Source organism: Protopterus annectens, chromosome 11.part0 (assembly GCF_019279795.1).
Source record: "Protopterus annectens isolate FY-2018-M chromosome 11.part0, PAN1.0, whole genome shotgun sequence".
Lineage (NCBI taxonomy): Eukaryota > Metazoa > Chordata > Ceratodontiformes > Protopteridae > Protopterus > Protopterus annectens.
In genome coordinates this window covers 1,448,661,183-1,448,683,941 of record NC_056745.1, presented here as the reverse complement: position 1 = coordinate 1,448,683,941, position 22,759 = coordinate 1,448,661,183, and the positions used below count along the sequence as shown (strand labels likewise).

Here is a 22,759-nt window from a genome sequence, read left to right as displayed (position 1 = left end):
GGACAGCATGAGAATTTTCAGTGACACTTGTAGGTTTGATCCTAAGGTACATGTTATGTTCACATTAGATGTAGTTTCTTTATATACATCTATCCCACATGACACTGGCATTAAGTTTGTATTACAAAAAGTTCATAGATGATAGATGATTTAGGTTTTATTATAGAAGGAAATGTTACTACAGTTGAACTGTTTGTTAGTAAATTAAATGAAGCATCTGATTTTTTTAAAATTTGTTAAAGGTTGTATAGGTGGATGCGTAAATTATTTAGATGTCAGTCTTGAATGGGATGACTTGAATAAGAAATTTACAAGCAGAATATTTAGGAAAGAAACATTCAGAAATAGTTATTTACATTCCTCGAGTTTACACCCCAGATTTGTTAAAAATAACATACCAAAACTACAGTTCATTAGAGCTAGTAGTATGACCAGTGAGGATCACCTACTGGAAAGAGAATTTGAATTCATCATAACTCTGTTCCTTCATAAAGGATATGATGAAAGTGTTTTGAGAGATGAAACTAAGACTGTATGGGAGAAGAGAGATAATTTTTATCCACCTATTTTAGTTAAGACAAGGAGTTCTGAGTTCCAAATGACCAACAACAAAGATCTTGGACTAGCACAATTAAGTTTTGATATGTAAATGACAGTAGACAACATTAATATGCATAATATCATAGAGAAAAATTGGAAAATTGTCCAAGGGAATCAAGAACGAACAAAAGCCATAGGAGACAAACCTAGGTTTGTATATGGAAAAGATTACAATTTGAAGGACTTGTTTGAAAAAGGCAGAAACACTAGATCCCTGGTAATTCCTTTTAGTAGTAAACCAAATAGTACGTACAAATGGCAGGATTGCAACATGTGCAGATATATTTCAGAAGGACCATATGCAGAGTTTCCACATCCCCCTACACCATTGGGGTGCCAGGTGTATTCAACTGTAAGACATCAGGAGTAATTTATGTGGCTATATGCAACAAATGCCAACATTTTTATGTTGGCATGACCACCAGACACCTTAACACCAGAATTAGGGAACATGTATATAGTATAAAAAAGTGTGACAATAAAAATGCTTTATATAAGCATAGTCAAGACTCTTGTGGCTTCAGCAAGTTTTTATTTATAGTTTTAGAAAAAGGCAGAACAGATTTGAGAGGGGGTGATTTTAAAATTTTTTTAGAACAAAGAGAAACTAGATGGCAAATCCGTTATTAAATGATGCAATAAATATTAAATGTTTTTTAAAGTATCGTAGAATATATGTAAAAAGAAGGGAGACTTAAAGTAGTAAACTTTCAGTGGATATTTTGTTACACCCCCCCCCCTTTTTTTTACAAACACATTTCTTTTATATGGTATTTGTTTTTGTAACAAAGTATTTACTTTTTAAGTATATATGTGATTCAACAGATGTATTTACAAATGAGTTCAAGTAATTTTATATGATAATTAATTAATAAGGCAAATTGTTTACTTGACTGTGATATATAAGTAGAAATGTCTTAAGTTTGTTTTTTTTCTGATGAAGTCTTTGATGAAAGTGGCGAGTAAAGGATTTATACGCTAAAAGCTGTGATTTATTCTGTGTTCCTGGACTGTGGTTTTACTTTTTTACAACACCGTAAAGTACAATTTCCCTTAAGACCACACAGAGATCACAGTCAGTCTGGCGCTGGTTTTTCCCTCTTTCTCCAGATCCCTAGTAAGACTCCCCACTGGAACAGCTATAGGGTTAAGATCTCAGCTGAGTGGTCAAGCTAAGACCTCCAGAACCCCCTCTGTCCAAACAGTGCTTTGTGTCCCTGCCCAAGTAGCTCACACACACACACACACACACACACACACACACACACACACCTGGAAAAGGCTGACACAGGTTTACCAGCTATGCCCCCTTCCGCCCAGACTATAAGGTAGTACCAGCTACCACCAGCCACCCTGCTTATCAGCTACTATAAGGCCCTTACAAAGGGTGTCCAATCCTACTGTGTAATGTTACTATTATTCCAAATGGTAGTGTTGACCAAGATTTGCAAGGCTGTTTAGGAGTGGCTTGTACAGTGTCACCAAATACATATGCAGGTACTGTACGAGCTTAAATATGTCTCACAAATATCAGCCACAATAAATATATTTCTTAATAAATAATAAAAGAACAAGACAATACTCTGAAAACAAATACAGTTACTTCAGAGTTCAAAATCACCAGAAGTATTTTAACTCATTCACTTCAATGCAGCTCTATAAGTTTGCACTGTAACTTCCAGTGAGTGGACCCTAAGTCTTTTGACAGAATCAAATTATGTCCTCACATTTTAAACAAATGTTCATATCTCTGGAGCCATACAGATTATTAAAGAAGTATAAATGGCAAACTCTTCACCATAAATTATTGTTATAGTGGTAGTATTTTTTAGGTTCCAGGTATTAAACCAAATTTTATAAGTCACAGTAAACACAGTAACTATGACATTTGTAATATTTTGTAAACAATGTACAATATCTCAGCAACTACTCACGTTACACACACCACCTGAGAGCTTTCACATGAGGCTAAGAAGTTTTGTCTGTGTTACTTGGTTGCTGAGATATTTAGAAAAATATGAAAATGATACCTATATAAATTAATATCATAAAAACAGTTAATGTCTATTTACCTACACTAGGCAGAGGTCAAATATTAATGCAGTTGACTTTGCCATTGTGTAAGTTTTAAGATGACATTTTTTAAAACCTTGTGCATAGCATGGTTTTGGAATTATTGATGCAAATATGAACAAGCAATATTTGATGCCTAGAGGCGTCAGTAGGAGTTAACTACAGATGCACCTGGAGGCATCACTCGGATGTAATGAGTTAAAACAACATTTCAGGGCAGTCTCAAATTAATATACAATACATTTAAACTTATCTTTACTATATTACTAACTATATCCAAAAGAAATCACTGTACTCTAGTTATTTACTATTAGTAAGACGAGTGCAGATGGTGATGATGAGTGGATGTTCTTGCTAGGTCAAAGACAAAATACAAAATGCCCAGTTTCTCTGAGAGAGTTTTTAAATTAATATCACATATTACTGCTGGGTTAGCTTAGATGACATCACTTTTTGTCACTTGCATTCAGTTCCCAGGCTAAACCAGCAACTAATAGGATTTAACATCTCTGTGTGAGAAATACATATCTCTCAGATCTTTGCAGATCTTGGAAGTCGTAAAACAATAAAACGCTTTCAAAACAATGCAGAAGGCACCCTAGTTCTAGACATCCTGTCTCCTTGCTGCATTGAAACTAACTTTTATAACCATCATAAAATGATTTAATTTCAACATATTTTCTTGAAATTTTGCAAGTTAACTCCATATGTTCAGGCTTCTAATATTAAACCATACATTTGCACAGGTATATAGTTCATATACATTTCTGTTCTTTCTAGTAGGGTACACTGTGGACACAGCCTTGAAGCTCAGTACTGTACAAAGCCTGTTCAACAGACACTTCTGTACCCATAGTGTAATATACACATAACATATAGTTTTGTATAAATCATCTCAATATCCACAAATGACATATAATTATTTACTAAATTCCAGCAAGCTGGGTTGGCAGCATTGTAGTTTGTCACAGACTGTAAAAGAGTGCATTGAGATTTTCTGATACAACTGGGAATTGGAGTATTGATCAAGGAGTAATATATTTTAATCAGTAAAATATCCTGTTTTCTTTAACATAACCAGGCAAACCTAGGCAGCCACAAGTCTATGCTCTAAAACAAACTGTATAACATGTTTTCTTTAATAATATATACCTGTGGCTTTCTAATTTTTTTCCTGGATTTGTCTATGATTAAAACAGACAGTTTAATTTACTGCAAAATTATATAGTCTACTTGTTTTGTTGCTGTGTGCAAATTTTTATGTTGGCAAAAGTGAAAGACCGTCGCACACTCAAATAATGCAATGCTTTTTTTTTAAATGTGATGCTGTTTTGGGAGGGGAATGGGAGCCTTCTCTTTTCTGTCATTCTGATGCTGTTGGTACCTTTCAAATGTTCCTCATTTTGACAGACACCCCTTTTTTGCCTCAGAATTTTGCTGTCTTTGCTAGAATTTGTGATTTTGTGAGAAAACAATGAACATTAACAGAATTAATTCTATGCATTACAGTTACAAACATCTTGTTTTCAGAAAATGTTTATTAATATAAATCTTTTGTAGTGCAGTGGTTAGTGTTGCTACCTCACAGCCAGAGGTTCTCTGGTTCCATTTTTAGCTGTGGTGCCTTCTGTGCAGAGTTTGCATGTCCTCCCTGTGTTCATGTGGGTTTCCTGTGGGTGCTCTGGTTTCTTCCCCCATTCCACAGACATGCATCTGGAGCATTTCTTCCCTGACCTCTGCTGAAAATGGGCTCTGTCCCAGTTGAACTTTCTTGGTTAGCAAATGTTAAATAAAAATAAATAACTCTCCCAGTCAGACTTTCATAGTAAATACATGTTAAATAAAAATAAATAAATTGAAATTCTCTGAATAAATGTTCCAGTATTTTAAAAAAGCATCCCTGATTTGGGGACTTCCTGATTATTTTTATTTTTGGCCCTGAATTTAGAGAAAAGACGTTGTGAGATTTATGGACTTAACTGTGCAGTCTGATTAAGTCTTCTCTGACACTAACTGGTTGTGTGTCTGCTTTCTGAAAAATTAATTTCTGATAGCTTTGATTTTTTTTTTTAACACAGATTAAGGCTATTCAGGTGTTATTATTAGTAGCATTAGTGTTATGTTTAACGTACTCTTATAATGCATGTAGGAACACTTAAAGCCATCTGTGTGTGAAGCCAACAGATTTCTTTCTCTCTCTAGTGGATTACATTTTTTAACACAGGCCTGTGGTTGTGTAAGTTCATCTAGCTTTTCCTTTGCTTTAAGGGAGCCATCTGTGTGCGACACCATTGAAGTAATTTACTGTTTATTAGTATTTGCGTTGATAACATACATCTGTGGCTGTGTATAACTGCATGGATTTCATAGGTGTATGCTATGCGAATGACCAGTGAGGCCTTTTAATGGCCTAGTCATGCCTCTATTAATGGTGAGACTCAAGCCCTGTATCTTATGTGTGTAATGTAAACACATTAACCATTAAGCCAATACCCAACATTCTATTTTTCTGAAAAAAAATGTTAATGAAAAGTGAGCAGGAAATCAGGCTTTGAACACTATACTGCAGTTATTATGAAATGGATCAAATGGGATTTGTGTGACTTCAGCTAGAACCTTGTGATATTATTCCTGGTGCTGCCGTAACTTTGTCACAAACAAATTACTGTGTTCGACTGAGGGCAGCTGTACATTCTGAGTGAGTTTATGTATTTGTGTGCTTTCTTTCTTTTTTAGGGGAGAGTATGAAATGTCTATTGTTTATAATTCCTTTGTTGCTACAAGAGTTCCCTGTGCTGCACAGTCTGATTGGAATTACTGTTGTGGCTCTGATGGTTGCTAGAGATACATATTGATATCTGTGTGAATGGACCTCTGGGACTAGCTATAGTGACGTGGCACAGAGGGGTTTTAAATATCAGCTCTGGTGTGAGTGGCATTGTATGGAACTGACTACCATGATGTGATACAGAAGTTTGTTACCTGTTGAACAGACCCTTGTTACAAAGCAGTATAATAACAAAAAATCTGTGGGATGTGACCAGGAAGTTAATGTAAAACAAGCAAAATGGACGAGATCATCAGGACTATGTCCGCTGGTGTACTACAATATTTTTACCCTGCACCTTTTATGGGGGCAGGGAGATGTGGAATATGGATTTTTGGATCACCGAGCTGTGACATGGCCTGCAACTTTTATGACTGAGGGATATGATTCTGTGCACTTCTGTACTATACCTTGATATTTATCTTCTGTGGGGTTCCAATATAACAACTCTGCTCACAGTTTGTAAATTGGTAACATATTTCACAAACATTCCTCTGTAAGTACTTGTAAGTACCAAAGAAATGGGAACGTATGTTCTTTCAATTTTACCAATTTTCCAGTGATTAGGAGGCACCTACTGCAAGGAAAGATTAACCATTTTCAACCAGTAATGGAGGAATTCAATACAACATGTTATCCAGTCATAGACACCATGAACCCATTCACTTCAAATCAGTAATAGTTTGCCTGCATTATTATATCTTATGTTACTAATGTGAACTATAACAAGTAATCTAGCTGTTCAATTTGTCCGTCTGGCTTAGATCACTAAATAGGAGATGCAAATTCATTCTGATCAAACAGTCTGCATGTTTTTATTACTCGGATAATTTTATGTTGGTGTTTTGCAATCTGTAATATAAGCACTTTGCATGGTTATTTCTTCTTTAAGATACTGCATGTATGCAGGTGTGGTGTTTTTATTTAGACTGAAATACTATATAAATATTAAAGATCTTTTTTCTTTTTAATATGTATTTATTAAAACTGTAACACTGCAATTAGTTAACAATTTACTTGTCTATGCCTCGTGGCCATATTAAACTGTAGCAAAGGCATAGCCTGGCATACCCAGTGTACTAAACTGAGTACATGGTCTCCAAGTTTCACCTGGAAATTCTATTGCTCAGGGAGCAAAAAAAATGTATAGATCTCTCTAATGTCACACAAATCTGTACACAAACTGTCTAAGAAAAAGAAGTACTCTGAAATGAGAGGCAAAAGCTGAAGGTAATGTGTTCTTTGGTTCACAGAGGCAACATACGGAGAGATATACAAAAACAGCAATATTAGCTATACCCCAGATAAAACTGACACAAAATAATACAACTATAAAAATATAGCAGCAATAAGACAGTTACAGTGTTCAAATACATCTTATGCACAGATCAAATTTCATGTATGTATTTCAAGAATACTTAAAATATCTCCGAAGACATGTAGATGACAAAAAGGTCCATTAAAGGTTATGGTGGTCACCAGAACCATCATGCCTACAGTACTGAAGATAGGACAGAGTGAGCCTAACCTGCACAAATTATCTTGTTAATATACTTCTGCTTTTATGGTGATCTATCCCACAACTCTACCTAGTTACATCATTAGACTAATTGCTCCTGGATTCACTCTTTGAATGACAGAGTACAGAGTAGGGCAACTTATAGAATCCATAATGGTGGCTGGTCTGTACTGTATCCTCAAGGACTCCACTAGAAAAGCACCTGCTCTAACCCTGGGCAGCATATCCAGTATGTAATGCAGGCTCACAGGTACTCTGAGTCCAGTCATGTCTGGAGAAAGTTTCAAATATATGTTTAGCTTTTTTTTTTTATTTTTTTAATGGCATACCTATTGTTAGTTGAGTTAACCCATTAGTCAGAAGCTTGTTTTCAGTGGTGACCCAAAAGTACTGTCTGGTTAAATAACTTGGTCAAACTCACACTGTAGGCAAGTGGAGGCTCAGGGAATCAAACCCTAGAAAAGAAGAATCTTGTTGCCAATTCATAATCACTAGCCTCTCCAGTGTTTTATTATGCTTACAACAGCAAAAACAGTGCATTTATTTAGCTAGCTACTCTGAATGAGCCTGTTTCATTAATAGATAGCCCTGTTTTACCTTCGTGAAAGAAATAAACAGGAGCTTACTGTGTCGTATCCACTGCACATAATACATTAGAACCCTGTGTATCCCTCTCCTGCAAGACTGCTTTCCCTTCATTTTCCAACTTGAGATAGAAAACTAGAAGTTCAATGCATTGATTCAGGGCAAATTTAGAAAACCAAAGGCATAACAAAGGGAATTATTGTTAAAGAATACTGTATGAGGTTCCTTATATATTAGGGCCTGTAATTTAAATATCCTTATAGCTGAAGTAATAACCTCTGTAAACAGTGTCTTCCATGAGAAATACTTCCAATTATTTGAATTGAATTGAATTTTATTTATTTTACTTGATTTGGTAAATGAAAAAGTCTAACTGGGCCAATTGCCCATTTTCAGCTGTGGCCTGGGGAGCAAAGAAAAGCCCCACAATAGACAAAACTCTTTGCAATAAATTTGAGATGTACTTTATTTACAAGGGGATTAGAGCCCCAACAACAGATTGAAATACATTTACAGAATACTGCCAGGAGAAATTGTGATCAGTAGCAAAACAATTTGCAGAAGTAGATAGCCTAAGTTAAGTATAGTAATATATAGTTATTCAAAATATTGACTATATGTCTAATAATATACAGAAGTGAGAAATAATAAAGCATTCTGAAGCCAAAAGACACAAAGTAATAGAATGAGATGAGGGAAAATTAAGGACATGGAGAGAGATAGAGCGATAAAGATGATTAGTATTAGAAGAGAATGCTACTGAAGGACACTAGAAAGGAAAAATTTAGTAGTAAGTGTCAGGTGAAGAGGTAGAAGAGCTTACGTTAGTAGACTGGTATCATTAATGTGAGACCTTACTCTGTGGTTAGGCCATTGCAATTTGCAAACATTTGGAAGTGTTAGTGATTTAGAGTGTGAATTATAGTAACTAGGTAGTAATGCATCAGTTACGAGGGTTCAAAGGCAGGTCCAGCTGTCAGATATCTGTTATTTTAGATTGGTCTTGAAATTGGAAAGGTGATTGTATGTTTAAGGAATAAGGGGATAGAGTTCCAGGAGTGGGCTACATGGCTGGAATAGTTTCCTTCTGACCAATGTGATCTGAAGTTAGTGAGCCGCATTTTGTTTTCAAATCAAAGTGGCCTTGAAGGGGTATAGGTATATAATAAGTCTTACAGGGCTTTGCTTTGTTCTGGTTTGTATATTAATTTGTGGACTAGTAGTAGTGTGTTTGGATAATTCAAGCCAGTCAAACAGTTTTCAGGTTAAGCAGCAATGTGTTCTGTTTAATGATTTAGTGGCAAATTTTGCAGTTGTGCTGTAGCACTGGTCTGGTTTATTTTGGATGGAAACTTAAAGGTTAAGCAGTGCTGGGGAGCCATATAGTAAACTGGGGAGCAGGACAGTAGATGCTGCAACTTTCCTGGATGACTCAGTTAAGTAGTTTTCTGTTTTAGTTTAATTTGTCCAAGTCTTTGGGTTTTTAATACCATGACAGAAATGGCTGCCATTCCTAAGTCAAATTATGACTGAAGTTCATGAAGTTGGTATTGTTTCAGTCTTTGATGTTAGCCAGAAGTGCTCTTTACAGCACCCACAATGTGCCCAGAATTGACTCCTCCTGTAATTCATATGAAGTTACGTATACTGGCAACACATCTAAATGTGACTGTAAATTCTTTTTTATAAGACATGTTGCTCTTCCTACTATTGGAACTGTCTGGGTATCCTTCTTCCACATTGACCTCATTTCTGCCTGCAAATCCTGATATTTTATGACTTTGTGTCTCTGTATACATAAGGCACTGTAATCACTGAGTGAATTTCAATGATCAATGCTACTTCTGTCTTCTTTTCATAGACTACCATGTCTGGTTTTCTTGCATCTTTTTTTTTTGAACTGTTGGTAATAGCTGAGCCCATGTGATGTAAACTTCATCATTTTCTCTAGAATGCTTTGTGTGTCATGTTTCCAATGCTTCTCAGCTACTTTAATATTATATTTGCACAATTTCCAATGCAACAAATGACACATTATTATGCCTTTCAGTATAGAGGCCCTCTGCCATTAATGTATCATACCCAGCAACAAGATGTGTGACTCTTTCCAATTCTGTTTTACAAAACCCGCATTTATTTGTTTCTCCGACATATTCAATGGACTTTGTAAACTGTGTATATAGTCCACTGTCCAGGACTTCCAATATTAACCTTTTGTCTTTTGGTTTAAATTCACCTCTCTTTAACCATTACTGTATCAGATCCTGATTGACATCAGGTTGTTCCAGGAGTGTTCATATTAGCTTGTCGAGCACTCAAAAGAGCGAATGCTGTTTGATCAACAGCTAATATTCAAAACCACAAAAAGTCGAATGCCTGGAACAGCGATTTTTTTCCCAGGGGAAAAAAAATTGTTGTTGGAGTAAACTGAAAAGTGTCGACAATGGCTCAGTGATTTTTTTCGCTGTTCCAGCTGTTCGACTTTTTGTGGCTTCAACTATTAGCTGTCAATCAAAGAGCATTCGCTCTTTTGAGTGTTCGACAAACTAATAGGAACCCATTCCAGGAATTTTCTCTACTTGCAACTATATTTATGCATTTTCCATGTTTCTTACCTACTCATCTGATCCTTCACCGTACATTCCTTCTTTTGTATTTTGGCATATTCATTTGCTGCCTGATTTTTATCTACTTCTGGTTTGATTTCCATTCCTACTTGGCACCAATATGCTTCTGCTGAATTAAACAGGGAAGTCATCTTAGACTTGTTCTCCTTATGTTTTACAATGTTCACTATGTTTGGATTTTGTGAGGTCAGCAGATATGTATGAAGTCCTATGACTGCAGATCAGTACATGGAATCAGTTTTGAGAAGGCTCATGCCTCCTTCAGAAGAGAGAACATATAATCTTAGAATACACTGATTTTTATAAACCATTTGATAAACATGAAGCATGTTTTGCTGTCCAACTGATCAAATACCTTTTGGGACCTGGCAGTCTCCCCAAAACTGTAAGTTAGAAGAGGAAGACAAACTGGACTTTGTCCCTAGATTTCAGGGCTGTTTTCAGTATTAATGTTTGTCTTCTAAAATATTTCTTACCAAGTTTTATTCTCATTTGTTCATGTTTTATTGTCGATCCTTCATCAGATCCCAAATATTTATATACTCCCTCCTGCTCAAGTACCTTTTTAACACATTCCTGTCCTAGACACACATTTTCTTGGTGCTGCAGCTTTTCTGCTTTAAAGGTTTCTTTTGTACATTTATTAAGACCAAATTATATAAGTTCATAGGTTAGTACTAGGCTAACTGCCCTTGTGAGCCATTTTAAGCCTAGCCAATTATTCCTTGTGTGACTCAAACCTTGCACCTTGTGTTTGTAAGGCAAACACCTTAACCATTAGGCCACCATCCCCCTTACATCATCTGCAAAAGTTTTGACCACTTGCAGTTGTGCTTTCAGTTCCTCATCTGATGATCTGTACAGTTTTAAATCATCCACAAAAAGAAGATAAAAAGTCTTTACATGTTGTTGTTTTCTGGCTGCCAAATTGTAACCATGACCTTATCTGTTAAGTAGACAGCTTAATGGGTTAAGAGCAAGACAAAAGAGCAGCAGTGAGTCACCTTGGAGTATCCCCCTTTGAATTGTTATCCTTGGGATAACAATTTGTCCTTTACAGATTTTTAGGGTCATGGGTGTTTACTAGGCTAATGACCAAAGGGCCCTTTTAAGCCTAGGCATGCATCCCAAATCTCTGACATGTTCTGATACCCTTGATAAGTGTAAGCATGGGCCTGGGAGATGAACCATTTACAAGTTACCTGTCTGCATCAGAGACATAGGTATCAAACCAGGGATGAATTTTTGGTTTCCCATACAAGTGTCCATGTTGCACTTGAATTGGATTAGGGAGGAACTCTGCTTCACATGGATGGGGAGCCTGTTTCATAGACAGGGTAGTCTCTGGAATATATACCTATCTCTCCAGCAGGTCCTATTTATATCACAGGCAGGGTTTAAATCTTTAGAACAGGCAATTCCGGTAGTGTTTGTTTTGTGTATATGCAGGAGGCCCATCAGAGTGGCTTGGCTCCAAAGTTCTTTGCCACTGTTTCATGATCACTGTAACTTAATCGATTAATGTGGGATGTATCTTGTACATTTGTAAGCACACTTTTATCCATCAATGTGGGATGCTGTCAAATGCTTTTCTGTAGTCTATCCATGCCATACTTAGATTCTCACCCTTTTTTACAATTCTTCATCATTACTTCATTTAACAACAAATGATCTTTATTCCATATGACTTTCCTTTGTCACCCTTTAATTCTATTGCCATGACTGAGCTTTCTTCCGAATGACTATAAACTCTTTTGGCATCCTCTGTATAGTTTATACATAGTCAAAATGCAAGTTATTGGTCCATAGTTTATGAGATATTTTGCAGGTTCACTGTTAAGGAGGAGTATCATTTTTCCTGTTGTTGACCAGGTTGGCATCTGTTCTGGGTGCACATATAAACAGTTCTTACAAAGGGCTAAATCTTTATGTAAAGATATTAATAATTTTAGCCAGAATTTAGGTACAGCATCTGGGCCTGGCGTTTTCCACTTAGGAGCTTTTCTTAATTTTCTTTCAATTTCTTTGTCCATTACTTCATCCGTTTCATATCATGTACATGTGAGCGTCTTACTGTTCATTTTACTTCTTGTATCCATTCAGCATCTTTATGTTCCATAGGATCTTCATAGATATTTCTCCCAAAATATGTCTATTTCTGCTTTTTTTAGGTGTTTCTATACCTTTGGCATTGTTTCCCAATTCTCTGTAAAACATTTTGGGTCATCAGTGAATTGCTTATTTTGTACTTTTCTTTTATATTTATCTGTGTATCTTCCAAGATTTTCTGGCTGTGCTAATATCTTTAGTTTATCATTTGCAATAATGTACAATACCTGTTCAGTTCCGATACTGTGCATTGCTTTTATTACATCTATCTTTCAAAGTATTTTCATTGATCTGATCCCTCTTTTGTACTCTTCTAACAGTGACACTTCTTGTATTAATTCATTTTTAGCTTTCTCTATTCAGTACTTCCGTGATGGCATTTGATTTCTCCCCTTCATCTCCCTTACTGCTCTGTGTTTCTTTGGTAAGACTTTATCTGTTATTAATTTAGCTGCACAGTAATCTATCCTGTTTACTTTTGTTGACTTTCTATAATCTATTTATTTCATTGATCTGAATATGTCTATCCATCTTTATTAAATCATTCTTTGTTCTCTGTTTCCTGTGAGCATTCTACAAAAAGTTCCAGAACATCTTCCTGTGACATATTCTCTTCACCTTCATCCTGTGTCATCCATTGCTCTTTCATATGGGAACTCACTCGCCCATCACTCCACAAGCTTGACTGTGTCAGGAGTTGCCACCGTTTCTAGTTCCTTCCCTTGCTGTGCAACTCCAGCTGAACTTTTGTACTGCTTTCCTACTGAAGGCTGCAAAGTATCTCCATATGGCAACTGATCAGATGCTTACCACTCCGTTAGTTTCTCTTTAATTTGGGGGCTCTGTTCTATCATGCTCTGATGTTACCGCAGTTAGATTTTTCACACTAAATCCTTCACTTTGCAGGTAATGCATAACTTCACTTTCTATTTCTTTAACTTCCCTGTTACTAATCCTCTTTTCTACTTCTCCCTTTGTTTTGTTTTTTTGTTTTTGTTTTGTTTTTTTGTGTTTTAAAAACATTCCATAAACAGATGCTTTTGCCTCTATATCTTTGCTGCTGCTTTTTCGTACTGATTAGTTTCGCTTTCTCTTTTGCATAAATATTGCACTGTAATAAATCACTTTTTCTTTCCCATGTCCATATTTCTAATGATGCTGTCTCCCTGTCCTCCTGTCTTTCCATACTTGGGGACTCATCGTTCCATCATGCTGTGACATAACCTGTATTTTTATCTTTCTGCACTAAATCCTTCACTTCGCAGGTATTTTATAACATTGCAGGTTCGATTTGTATAACTTCTACTTTGCTAATCTTCTGTTCTATGTTCCCCTTTGTGATATTATTTTTTGTATTTCGAAATTTTCCGTATCTGGGTGCCTTTGCCTGTATTTCTCTTCAAATTTCTTAGGACTTATTATTTTGTATTGATTAATTTGGTTTTCTCCTTTACATAAATATTGCACTATTTCAGAACTTTTTTTTTCCCATGTCCATGTTTCTTTTTTTATACCTTTCAAAAATCTCTTGGTTTCGTTCTTTATATTTTTGCACTTCCTTAGTCGCTTGTTTTTCCAAATGGCCAAAGGTTTCTCGGTCTGTATAATCATTTTTCTTGAACCTGTTGCATTAATGAACACAAATTTGGATTTGAAGCTTTTCACAGTTTTTTCTTCTGCAAGTATTTTTAATTCCTCTATTTTCTCTTAATCTTTTTGTATGTCTTCCATCCAGAAATTCTGGGCATCTTGCATAATAGTAACAATATGCAATTTCTTTCTTATCCTCAATAGTACACTCTATCATCTTTATGGCTCTTTTTTCACCTGTCAGTTTTTGTGATTTTTGTGGACTACTAGCTCCTTCTACACCAGGTGCCATAGTCCCCCTGAGCCTATCCTAGCCCGATTGTAGGAATGTTTCTGTGTCTTGAGGATACTACTCTGTTATTTTTTCCATTCCTTGTAGCAGAGCGCCTACCAGGATTGGGTACTTTTTTATCCTGGAACTTGTGCACTGAGCTGTCTTTTTAACCTACTTCTATCCATGATATATGCTGTATAAAATACAGTCCATATATCAGTGTCATTTTGGTGAGCATGAATTCAATTCCAGCAATATTGCTCTTCTTTGTTTGCTTATTTTTATCCTATCTCCATTCGGACTATTGTTCTATAGAGTATTCATCATTTTTGCTTAGTTTTTTTTATAACCTGTTGCACATGTAAGTTAAATTTCAGGATATCTTCAATTGTCTTGCCTTATTGTTTGGTATGGGGGATGACTTCTATAGCTGTTTTATCAGAGGCTGTTAGTGAGAAATTTTGTCTGAGGTGGAAAATGGCTTTTGGAAGGAATAATAGTTTGTTTTTAAGATTGAATAGAGGCTGGGGGACATTGACTTAACTTTCAACTGATGAAAATGACTCTTGGGTGATGTGTTGAGTAGGTCAAAAGGAGGTAAAAATCAGCTTTGCTGAACAAAATATAGATCCTATGTTGAAGCAACTTGATATGTAGGAGATGTTAAATGTAGTGTACCATTTAGGAACTCTTTAACAGTAGTGTTTGTAGCCCGGGACCACTGGCTGTGGATTGTGATTTCGGGACCAGCAAGTGAGTGCAGGAAGAGAGATGGAGAGTTAAGCTCACAGATCAAGTACAACTACCAGATGTATGGGGTACTGTTATCATTAGAAATTATCTGCAGCTTTTGAAAAATACATGGGAAAATCGGATATCTGAGAGGCACAGATTCTGTGGGCATTTGATCTTTAATGTAAAACAGAAAACATTACTGTCACTAATTGAATAGAGGCTCAGAGTGATGCAGAACATAGTTACAGGGGATGAGCTACACTGAAAATGAGAGTCTGGCTAGGGATAGTGGAACATTTCTAAATGTAAAGCAAGCGAGAAAATATGCTAGAAACACTTGTAATGTATTGCTGCCTTGTCCAAAAGAGTAATTCCCTGCTGTCTTTATTTTTTAATATTTTTAAGAGTTTACTTGTCTGCTATTTTTATTTTCTTCAGAGCTGTGCAATCATTTCTTAGAGTTTACATTTGTTTGGGGGTGAAGGAGTTAGTTGCCTGAGGCATAAACTGTCACAGTGTTGAATAGCTGCTGATTGGTTGCAAGCAAATTACCAGAATGCATTTCAGCACATGTTTTGCGACTTAATGGTAACACAGAGCTTATTTGAGTGCATTTCTACAATTTAGAACTTTGGATGATCTTTTATTTATTCTGGTCTTCAATTTTAGACTTTTTCTTTTCTTTACCTATAACTTTGAGTTGAGGGGCACCTCCCTGGGAATGCCCATGCCATGACCTAGCTAGGGCTCTGGTCCTTATTTATAGTTTGCTAACACAACCTTACTTGACCTTTGCAGCCTGCTAGATGTGCATGCAACTGTTGATAGACGACATTATTGCAGGTGCTCTGTTACCACAAATGTATTCATAATTCCTAATATATTTGTGAATCTAATTTTGAATTTGCATGTTTTTTGTGTTTCCTCTTTTTTTTTTTTTTTGCATAACCTACTCCATGACATCTGGGACATGCAAAATGCATTTCTTTGTTTAGTGATAATTTTTGATCTTATTATGTAGACGCTGTCTCAGTACTGTACATTAATGTTAATGAGTGTTCCATTTATGTTACATGGCATGTATTTCCATACGTTAATTTGCTGCAACTGCTGCTGAGCTCAGAAACTTCCAGTGACAGTTGTTTCACAAGCCCTAATTAGCATATTTCCTATTACAGCAATACATATTATTTCCAGTGCTGGGTAATTTGAGTACTTGGTTTTGTGTTGTGTTATTACAAAAGTGCGTGTGTGTGTGTGTGTGTGTGTGTGTGTGTGTGTGTGTGTGTGTGTGTGTGTGTGCCCATCCATATGTGAGCGCTCATTTGGACTGCCCTGTTATTATTATAATGCATATTAATTCATTGCCTATAACAGGTTTGGAATATTTATAGCTATAACAGAAGTAAAAACTGCAGCAAATAGTTACAAAACTGTGTTTGGAAACACCTTATAAATTAAGTTAGGACTTCTCCATGATAAGGGCTGTATCAGTACTAAAACCTCTGTAATGTCTTACAATAGATAGAATATGGTGAATGGACAAGGAGCAGAGATTCAGACATAAGGTTGTATGGGGAACAAGCTGGACTATAAGATCCTCTGGTATGTTTATATTTCGACAATCATCATGGCAATGTGTTAAGATAGAAGTTTCACCTTTAAACTAAGTAATAGTTTCATGTTCTGAATTAAGAAAACTTATATGGACTTAATTTCCGATATTTTGTATTCACAGTGCAACCTTCATATTTATGGAGAGTACAGCATGCTTCAGTTCCCAAATGTCCCAATGCCTCCTTTAACAGACGTTAATGCTGTTGGTATAATAATTGCACATGGTAAGTCTTGGCCCAAATTTACATTTACTTAGTAATTATTGTAGTACAGTCTCTCTCTTTGTAACTGAGCTTTGTATTATTCAAAGGTTATGTCGGAAACGCCATAGCAAATGTGAATCCAGACGTGTATGTCTCAGATGATGGAGGCTATACATGGATAAAATCCCTAGAAGGGCCTCATCATTATGCAATTTTGGACTCTGGTGGATTAATCGTAGCAGTGGAGGCCAGCAGTGATAAAACTGTGCATACACTCAAGTAAGGAGCATTTTCATGATTTTTGTAGTTTTGATTTTTAAGGAAGACCACTGACACAATCTTGGTCCTTGTTAAAATTATCAAGAACTTATTGTTAGCTATTTATATGAGCACAGAGAACACTTATTTTTAAAATACATTTTACCACCATATCTCTCTTCTGTGACTAGCAAACCCTCATCCCCTATTGGCTCATTTGTTGCCTCCAACACTCGGCATCCAAGGACACCTAGAGAGAAGCAAGAAAACACTGGGGGGTAACAGGCATCATCTGGGGGGGATTGGAATGCTGTCTCTCTATGTTGGTCAGACAGTGTGGGGCACTGCCTCTGTTATACAGAGCCTTTGAGAGTGTGCACCTCTGCACAACTGTACCTCAGCTGCACTATTTGCATTCTTTGTCATTCTCTCACCTGTGTGCCTCTAGTGTAAGAGTGGCGGTCTTGGGCATTCCCCCAGGTGAAGCTGTTGCAGCTAAACTCCACAAAATACCTACCCCCCCCCCCCCCAGATGGGCAAGCCTATGTAAGCCACACACTCTCCACCTTCTCTACTGACTCCTGCAGCTCACAGGCTGTTAATGAAACCAAAGTTCTCTGGGGTACAGTTAGTGCCCCAAAACCCTATGCTTTTCAGCCAGAATACAAACTGGAACTGTGAAGACAATACCTCTGTGTTACTACATAATCAGGGTTCCTATCACGTAGTCAAACTTTTACAAGTTTGAACCTCATATGGTCGAGATCATAAGTTCGAATTTGTAAAAGTTCGAGTGTTTGAATGGAAATCTCCATAAGCGGAGGTTTCCATTTTGTTCAATGGGATGCGATCTTGGAGTTGGTATATTTAAGTAGCATGGGGGGTGGGGGGTGCAGGGGGGCTTGCCTCCCTGCTTAAAACTGTTTATTTTATTTTCCGTTGTTTTTTTTTTTTTTTGTTATCCATAGTCGAAATTTTGTAACTTCGAAAATAATGGTTCGAACATTCCATGTTCTAAGTTATAAGACTTTGACTGTGTGATATAGACCCCATAATCACATTCCTTTCTGTACACTCACTGACTGTGAGACTTCATAGTATTTCATTTTCTAGTAATCAGCACTGGCCAAAGAACACAGCAGAAATATGCCTGTTTAGAAAATATTCTGCCACAATACAGACATATAAATATGCCGACAGAAGAACAATTTTTTTTCTTTTGAGGACACTCAGGTACTGCAGCTGACCTACATACAGCTGCTTTGAAGTAAATACACTGTAAATAACGTTTTTTAGTTTGCCTGACTGCTGTCTGCAATGGTGAATCATCTGTGACCACAGCAGGGATTGTTTTTATCTATATATAGTACCATGCCTTAGATAGTTTGTTGGAAATTGAACTGTCATTATTGAAGCTAGAGCATTTCAGTCCTGGGGAAAAAAGCAGTAACTGCAAAAGAAATCTGAGACAGAGTTTGGAAATATTGATAAAACAGACAGTGTTTGGCCATGAAATTGAGCAGGAAGCTATTTGTCATGGACTTGTATTTCGCGAACATAAAGCTGGAGGGGTCGCTTGATTTGTGCTCTAGTGTAGCTGAAGACCCATTGGGTTACAAAGAGCTGGGTTATTTATTTTGTCGGTGTGCTATTTATTTTTCCGCAGTGTTATTTATTTTGTTGAGTAGAATCAGGGCTTGTGGAGTAACTATACGTATAAGGGTTATGATTTAACAGGTTCAGGGGATCAAATACTATGAGAACGTACCATGAGGTGCAATGACCATACTAAAGAAGATACTCTGTCATGTGACTGCATTGGGGGAAATGACAGTGGGCATAGTATTCTTGTTAGAAGGGTTAGCTGCCAAGCAGCTCTAACATGAGAGTACTAAGAATACGAAGCTGTGAGTGCTCTTGGGGCCTGCAAATTTAAGTAGTGGGAAAGTATCACTGGACTTCCAATGGTTATTTTATCTAGGCTTGCTGGATTTAGCAAAGACATAACTGTCTCATAAGTTAACAAGGAATGTTTACTTTATTGTTCTAGTAAGTCAGTAAGGTGGACTATTTTATCATGAAGATCAGGCATATTGTTAGATGCCTCTAGACAGAGCAAGGTTTACTTTCCCCATCTCACACCACTACAGTCTGGGCTTTTATCCTTACCGCCACTTACTTCGTTTGGGGGTGGGATTCACAAGTCCTTTTCTTTTTTAAACTGTTACTGTTCTAATGTTACATGTGCATAATAGTGCTTTTAATCTTCCTCATGTGACCTGGGTTCAGACTGAAAAACATATTCATGGTCAGTTCACTTACCTTGTTTGCAATCGATTGCACACAAAAATTACTGCATGCCATATGGTGCAAATATTTTGCCATTTTGGCTTTGTAGCTACATTAACTGCAGAGGGTATTTAAAATAACTACCACTGTGGTGGACAAGAAATGTTGTGCCTTCTTTGGATAGCACTCCTTCACTTGGATGTCAATATCCCCATGTGTGTCATTTTGTCTTCACACCTTGTAGATATATATTAAGCAGGGAAGATGTCACTGTCCATAAAGCACTCTCCTTTATCATTTCTCTGTTTTCTCAACTTGTAGTCCATACTGCTGTATTATCTGAAAATGTTTTCATATAGATTTTATCTATCTATCTATATATATATATATATATATATATATATATATATATATATATATATATATGTTCATAGGTTCATAGGTAGGTACTAGGCTATTGGCCCTAGAACCTATATAAGCCTAGCCAAACGGTACCCTGGCTTTTGCCAACCAAGAAAATTATTTTCCTGTGCCCCTGTCAAGCAGAACCACAGAAGTGATCCATGGGGTGAATTTCCTATCTCCCATCCAGTCATCAAGATTTTTCTTGAATGCTAATTAGGAGCTTTGTTTGATATAGATAGGCAGTTTATTCCAGAGTATGGGAAGTCTCTGGGACAGGAATCTATCCCTCCAGCATGTTCTGTTTATTGTGGTGACAAGTTTTAGGTCCCTAGAGTGTGTAGCTCAAAGGGATTGGGATTTCTTTAAGTGGAGCATGTCCAACAGCTCTGTGTTTGACATAGCTTTGTATGTTAGGCAGAGATCACCTCTGAGTAGGCGATATGCGACAGAGTAAAGCTGGAGTTTTTTGAGATGGTCTGCGTAGGGCATCTCTTTGAGGCTGGTAATCCTCTTTGTGAGGAATTTCTGTGGCCTTTTCAGTTGTTGTAGATGTCTTGTGAGGTACATACCAAATGGGACGTTGTATTCTATAATAGGTCTAATGAGTGATGAGTAGAGGGGAACAATGACCTCTTTTTTCCTGGATGAAAAACCTTTTGTGATGAGGTGTGCCACGTAGAAGGATTTCCTGACTACTGTGGCGATGTGATTATCAAAGGAGAGACTACTGTCCACCTGTGTCCCAAGGTCTCTTATCACACTTTTGGTGTAAAGTAGACTACTGCCTATGTGGTAGATCATGGGTACAGAGATTTTAGCAAAAGGGATGACAATGCACTTTTTGGCATTGAGCTTGAGGCCATGGCTTTGACACCAGGCATCTCTGTCAGTGAGGACCTTTTGTAAGATGTCCACATCGTGAAGTTTTAATTATGGCTCCTAGTTTGCAGTCATCTGCGAACTTTGTTAGCCAAAGACCTTATGTGTTAGCCTGTACTTCAGAGAAGTAGATATCAAACAGGAGAGAACCTAGGACTGAACCCTGTGGTACTCCACTTGTCAATGGTCTGAAGTTGGATTTAGAGTCTACTACTTTCACAATGTGGGTTCTGTCAGTGAGCCAGTTGGCAACCCAGCTTCTGACATAGGGATTTATACTTAGTTTAGTGAGTTTATCTATAATTCCAGAGTGGGGGATGGTGTCAAAAGCCTTGGCGAGATTTAGATAGGCTGTGTGAACCACCTTACCCTCATCTACGGATTTGGTGACCGCTTCAAAGAAGTCTTATCAGGTTTAGGAGACATGATCTGCCTTTTATAAACCCAAACTGGGTAGGGTCCAGAGTTTGGAGATTACCAATGTCATTGTTTATAAGTTTCATGATGATACATTCCATAGCCTTGCAGACCAGGCTCGTCAGGCTAATGTGGCGGTAGTTCCCGGGGACTGTGGTGACTCCCCCTATGTGGAGTGGGATAACCGTTGTGCACCAATCAGTGGGCACAAAGCCTGAAGTGAGGCTATGATTGAACATGGTACTTAGGTGGGGTGCCAGTTCGTTCTGTAGTTCATGTAGAACGCAGCCTGGGATGCTGTCAGGTCCCATGGATGCTGTGTTCTTGGCTTTGGAGAGTGTGATTTTTACCTGTGCAGCCGTGATTACAGGAACTTTGTATTCTTCCGGTATAGAGATGGGCCCTTTAGGGGATGAGAGAAGGGTAAAGTTAGCACTGAACCTGTGTGCCAGGATGTTGGCAAAATCACTTGGTTCTGTATATTTAGTGCCATTGTGCTGTAACTCAGAGCAGATCTGAGTGTTGCCATTGAGATTCTTGACATAGCTATAGAATGCTTTGTGGTTCTCTTTAGAATCAGTGGCGATTTTGTTTTTGTAACTAGCTTTGGAGGATTTTATGAAGGATCTCAGCTTCTTACTGAGGCTGACCACAGAGTTCTTCCAAGCATGGGATTTTACTCTTTTTTGCAACAGTTTCTTTCTTCTGTTATAGAGTTTGTTTATGGCAGGGGACCACCAGATTGGCTTCCTTTTTTTGGAGGATAGCATCTTGGTTCTGTTAGGGATTGCACGATCCATGCACTCATGTAAGTGCTTATAAAGTGCAATTGCATAGGATTCAGCAGTCGTACCTCTACTGTCCGTCATCATGGGTGTCGTGAAGTATGCCACTTCTGTCTTAAGAAGCATGAAGTTAGCTTTGAAGAAATTTTTTACAGTAGTTTCCCTAATGGGGGGTGGGGGTGGGATGTGGATGTCTAGGGTGATTTGCTTGTGGTCAGATCTGACCAACGAGGAATTAACCTCTGGTGTGGAGCACCGGTTGCCCATGTTGGTAATGACCAGGTTTAGGATAGTGCTACCTCTGGTGAGGGTGTGGATAAGTTGATCCAAGGTGTTGGAATTTATGAATTCCAGAAAACATTGAGCACAAGAGTTGGTACATAAGTAATTTTCCCAGTTAATGGTGGAGTAGTTGAAATCGCCCATTATTAGGGTGTTAGGTTGTACCCTAATATTTTCCAGTGTATCAAGAAATGAGAAGTGGGAATCTTGGGGCATGATGGGGGATCTGTAGCAAGCTACAATTTGGATTGCGGTCTTGCCCAGAGTTAGTTGCACTTGGATAATTTCGGATGCATTATGCTGAGCAACTAGCATGGAGGTGTGGATATCCTTAATGAATATGGACACACCTCCGACTTTAGTGGTTCGGTCCAGGTTAGGTGACCGAAAGGTGTGGTATGAATTATAGCCTGGTAATGCAGGGGTGCTCTCTGGAGCCTTGAACCAGGTCTCTGTCACTGCACAGATGTCAATGTTCTCCATTTTAAGGAGTGCCTCGAGTGAGTGCATTTTGAGGTTTAGACTTCTAGCATTAAGTAGCATTACCCTCAGATTTTGCTTGCTTGTACCTGTTATGGTGGTGAATTTGTCATTTCAATCTTGCCTAAAAAAGGCACTATAGGGGTGGAAAGAGCCTTAGCCAGTATCCGGAATCCCAAGGGTGACAGGTGCAGGCCATCTCTGG

The 22,759-nt window shown here is 37.5% G+C and overlaps 1 protein-coding gene across 1 annotated transcript in view; it reads left to right on the top strand.

Moving 5' to 3' along the window:
* The window catches only part of LOC122815897 (sortilin-like), a 1,006,054-nt gene that overhangs the window by 712,756 nt on the left and 270,539 nt on the right, over positions 1-22,759 (top strand). The window contains exons 13-14 of the mRNA XM_044088743.1: positions 16,678-16,780; positions 16,867-17,038. Coding sequence (XP_043944678.1) covers positions 16,678-16,780; positions 16,867-17,038 — 275 coding nt within the window. The remainder of the gene's footprint in view (positions 1-16,677; positions 16,781-16,866; positions 17,039-22,759) is intronic.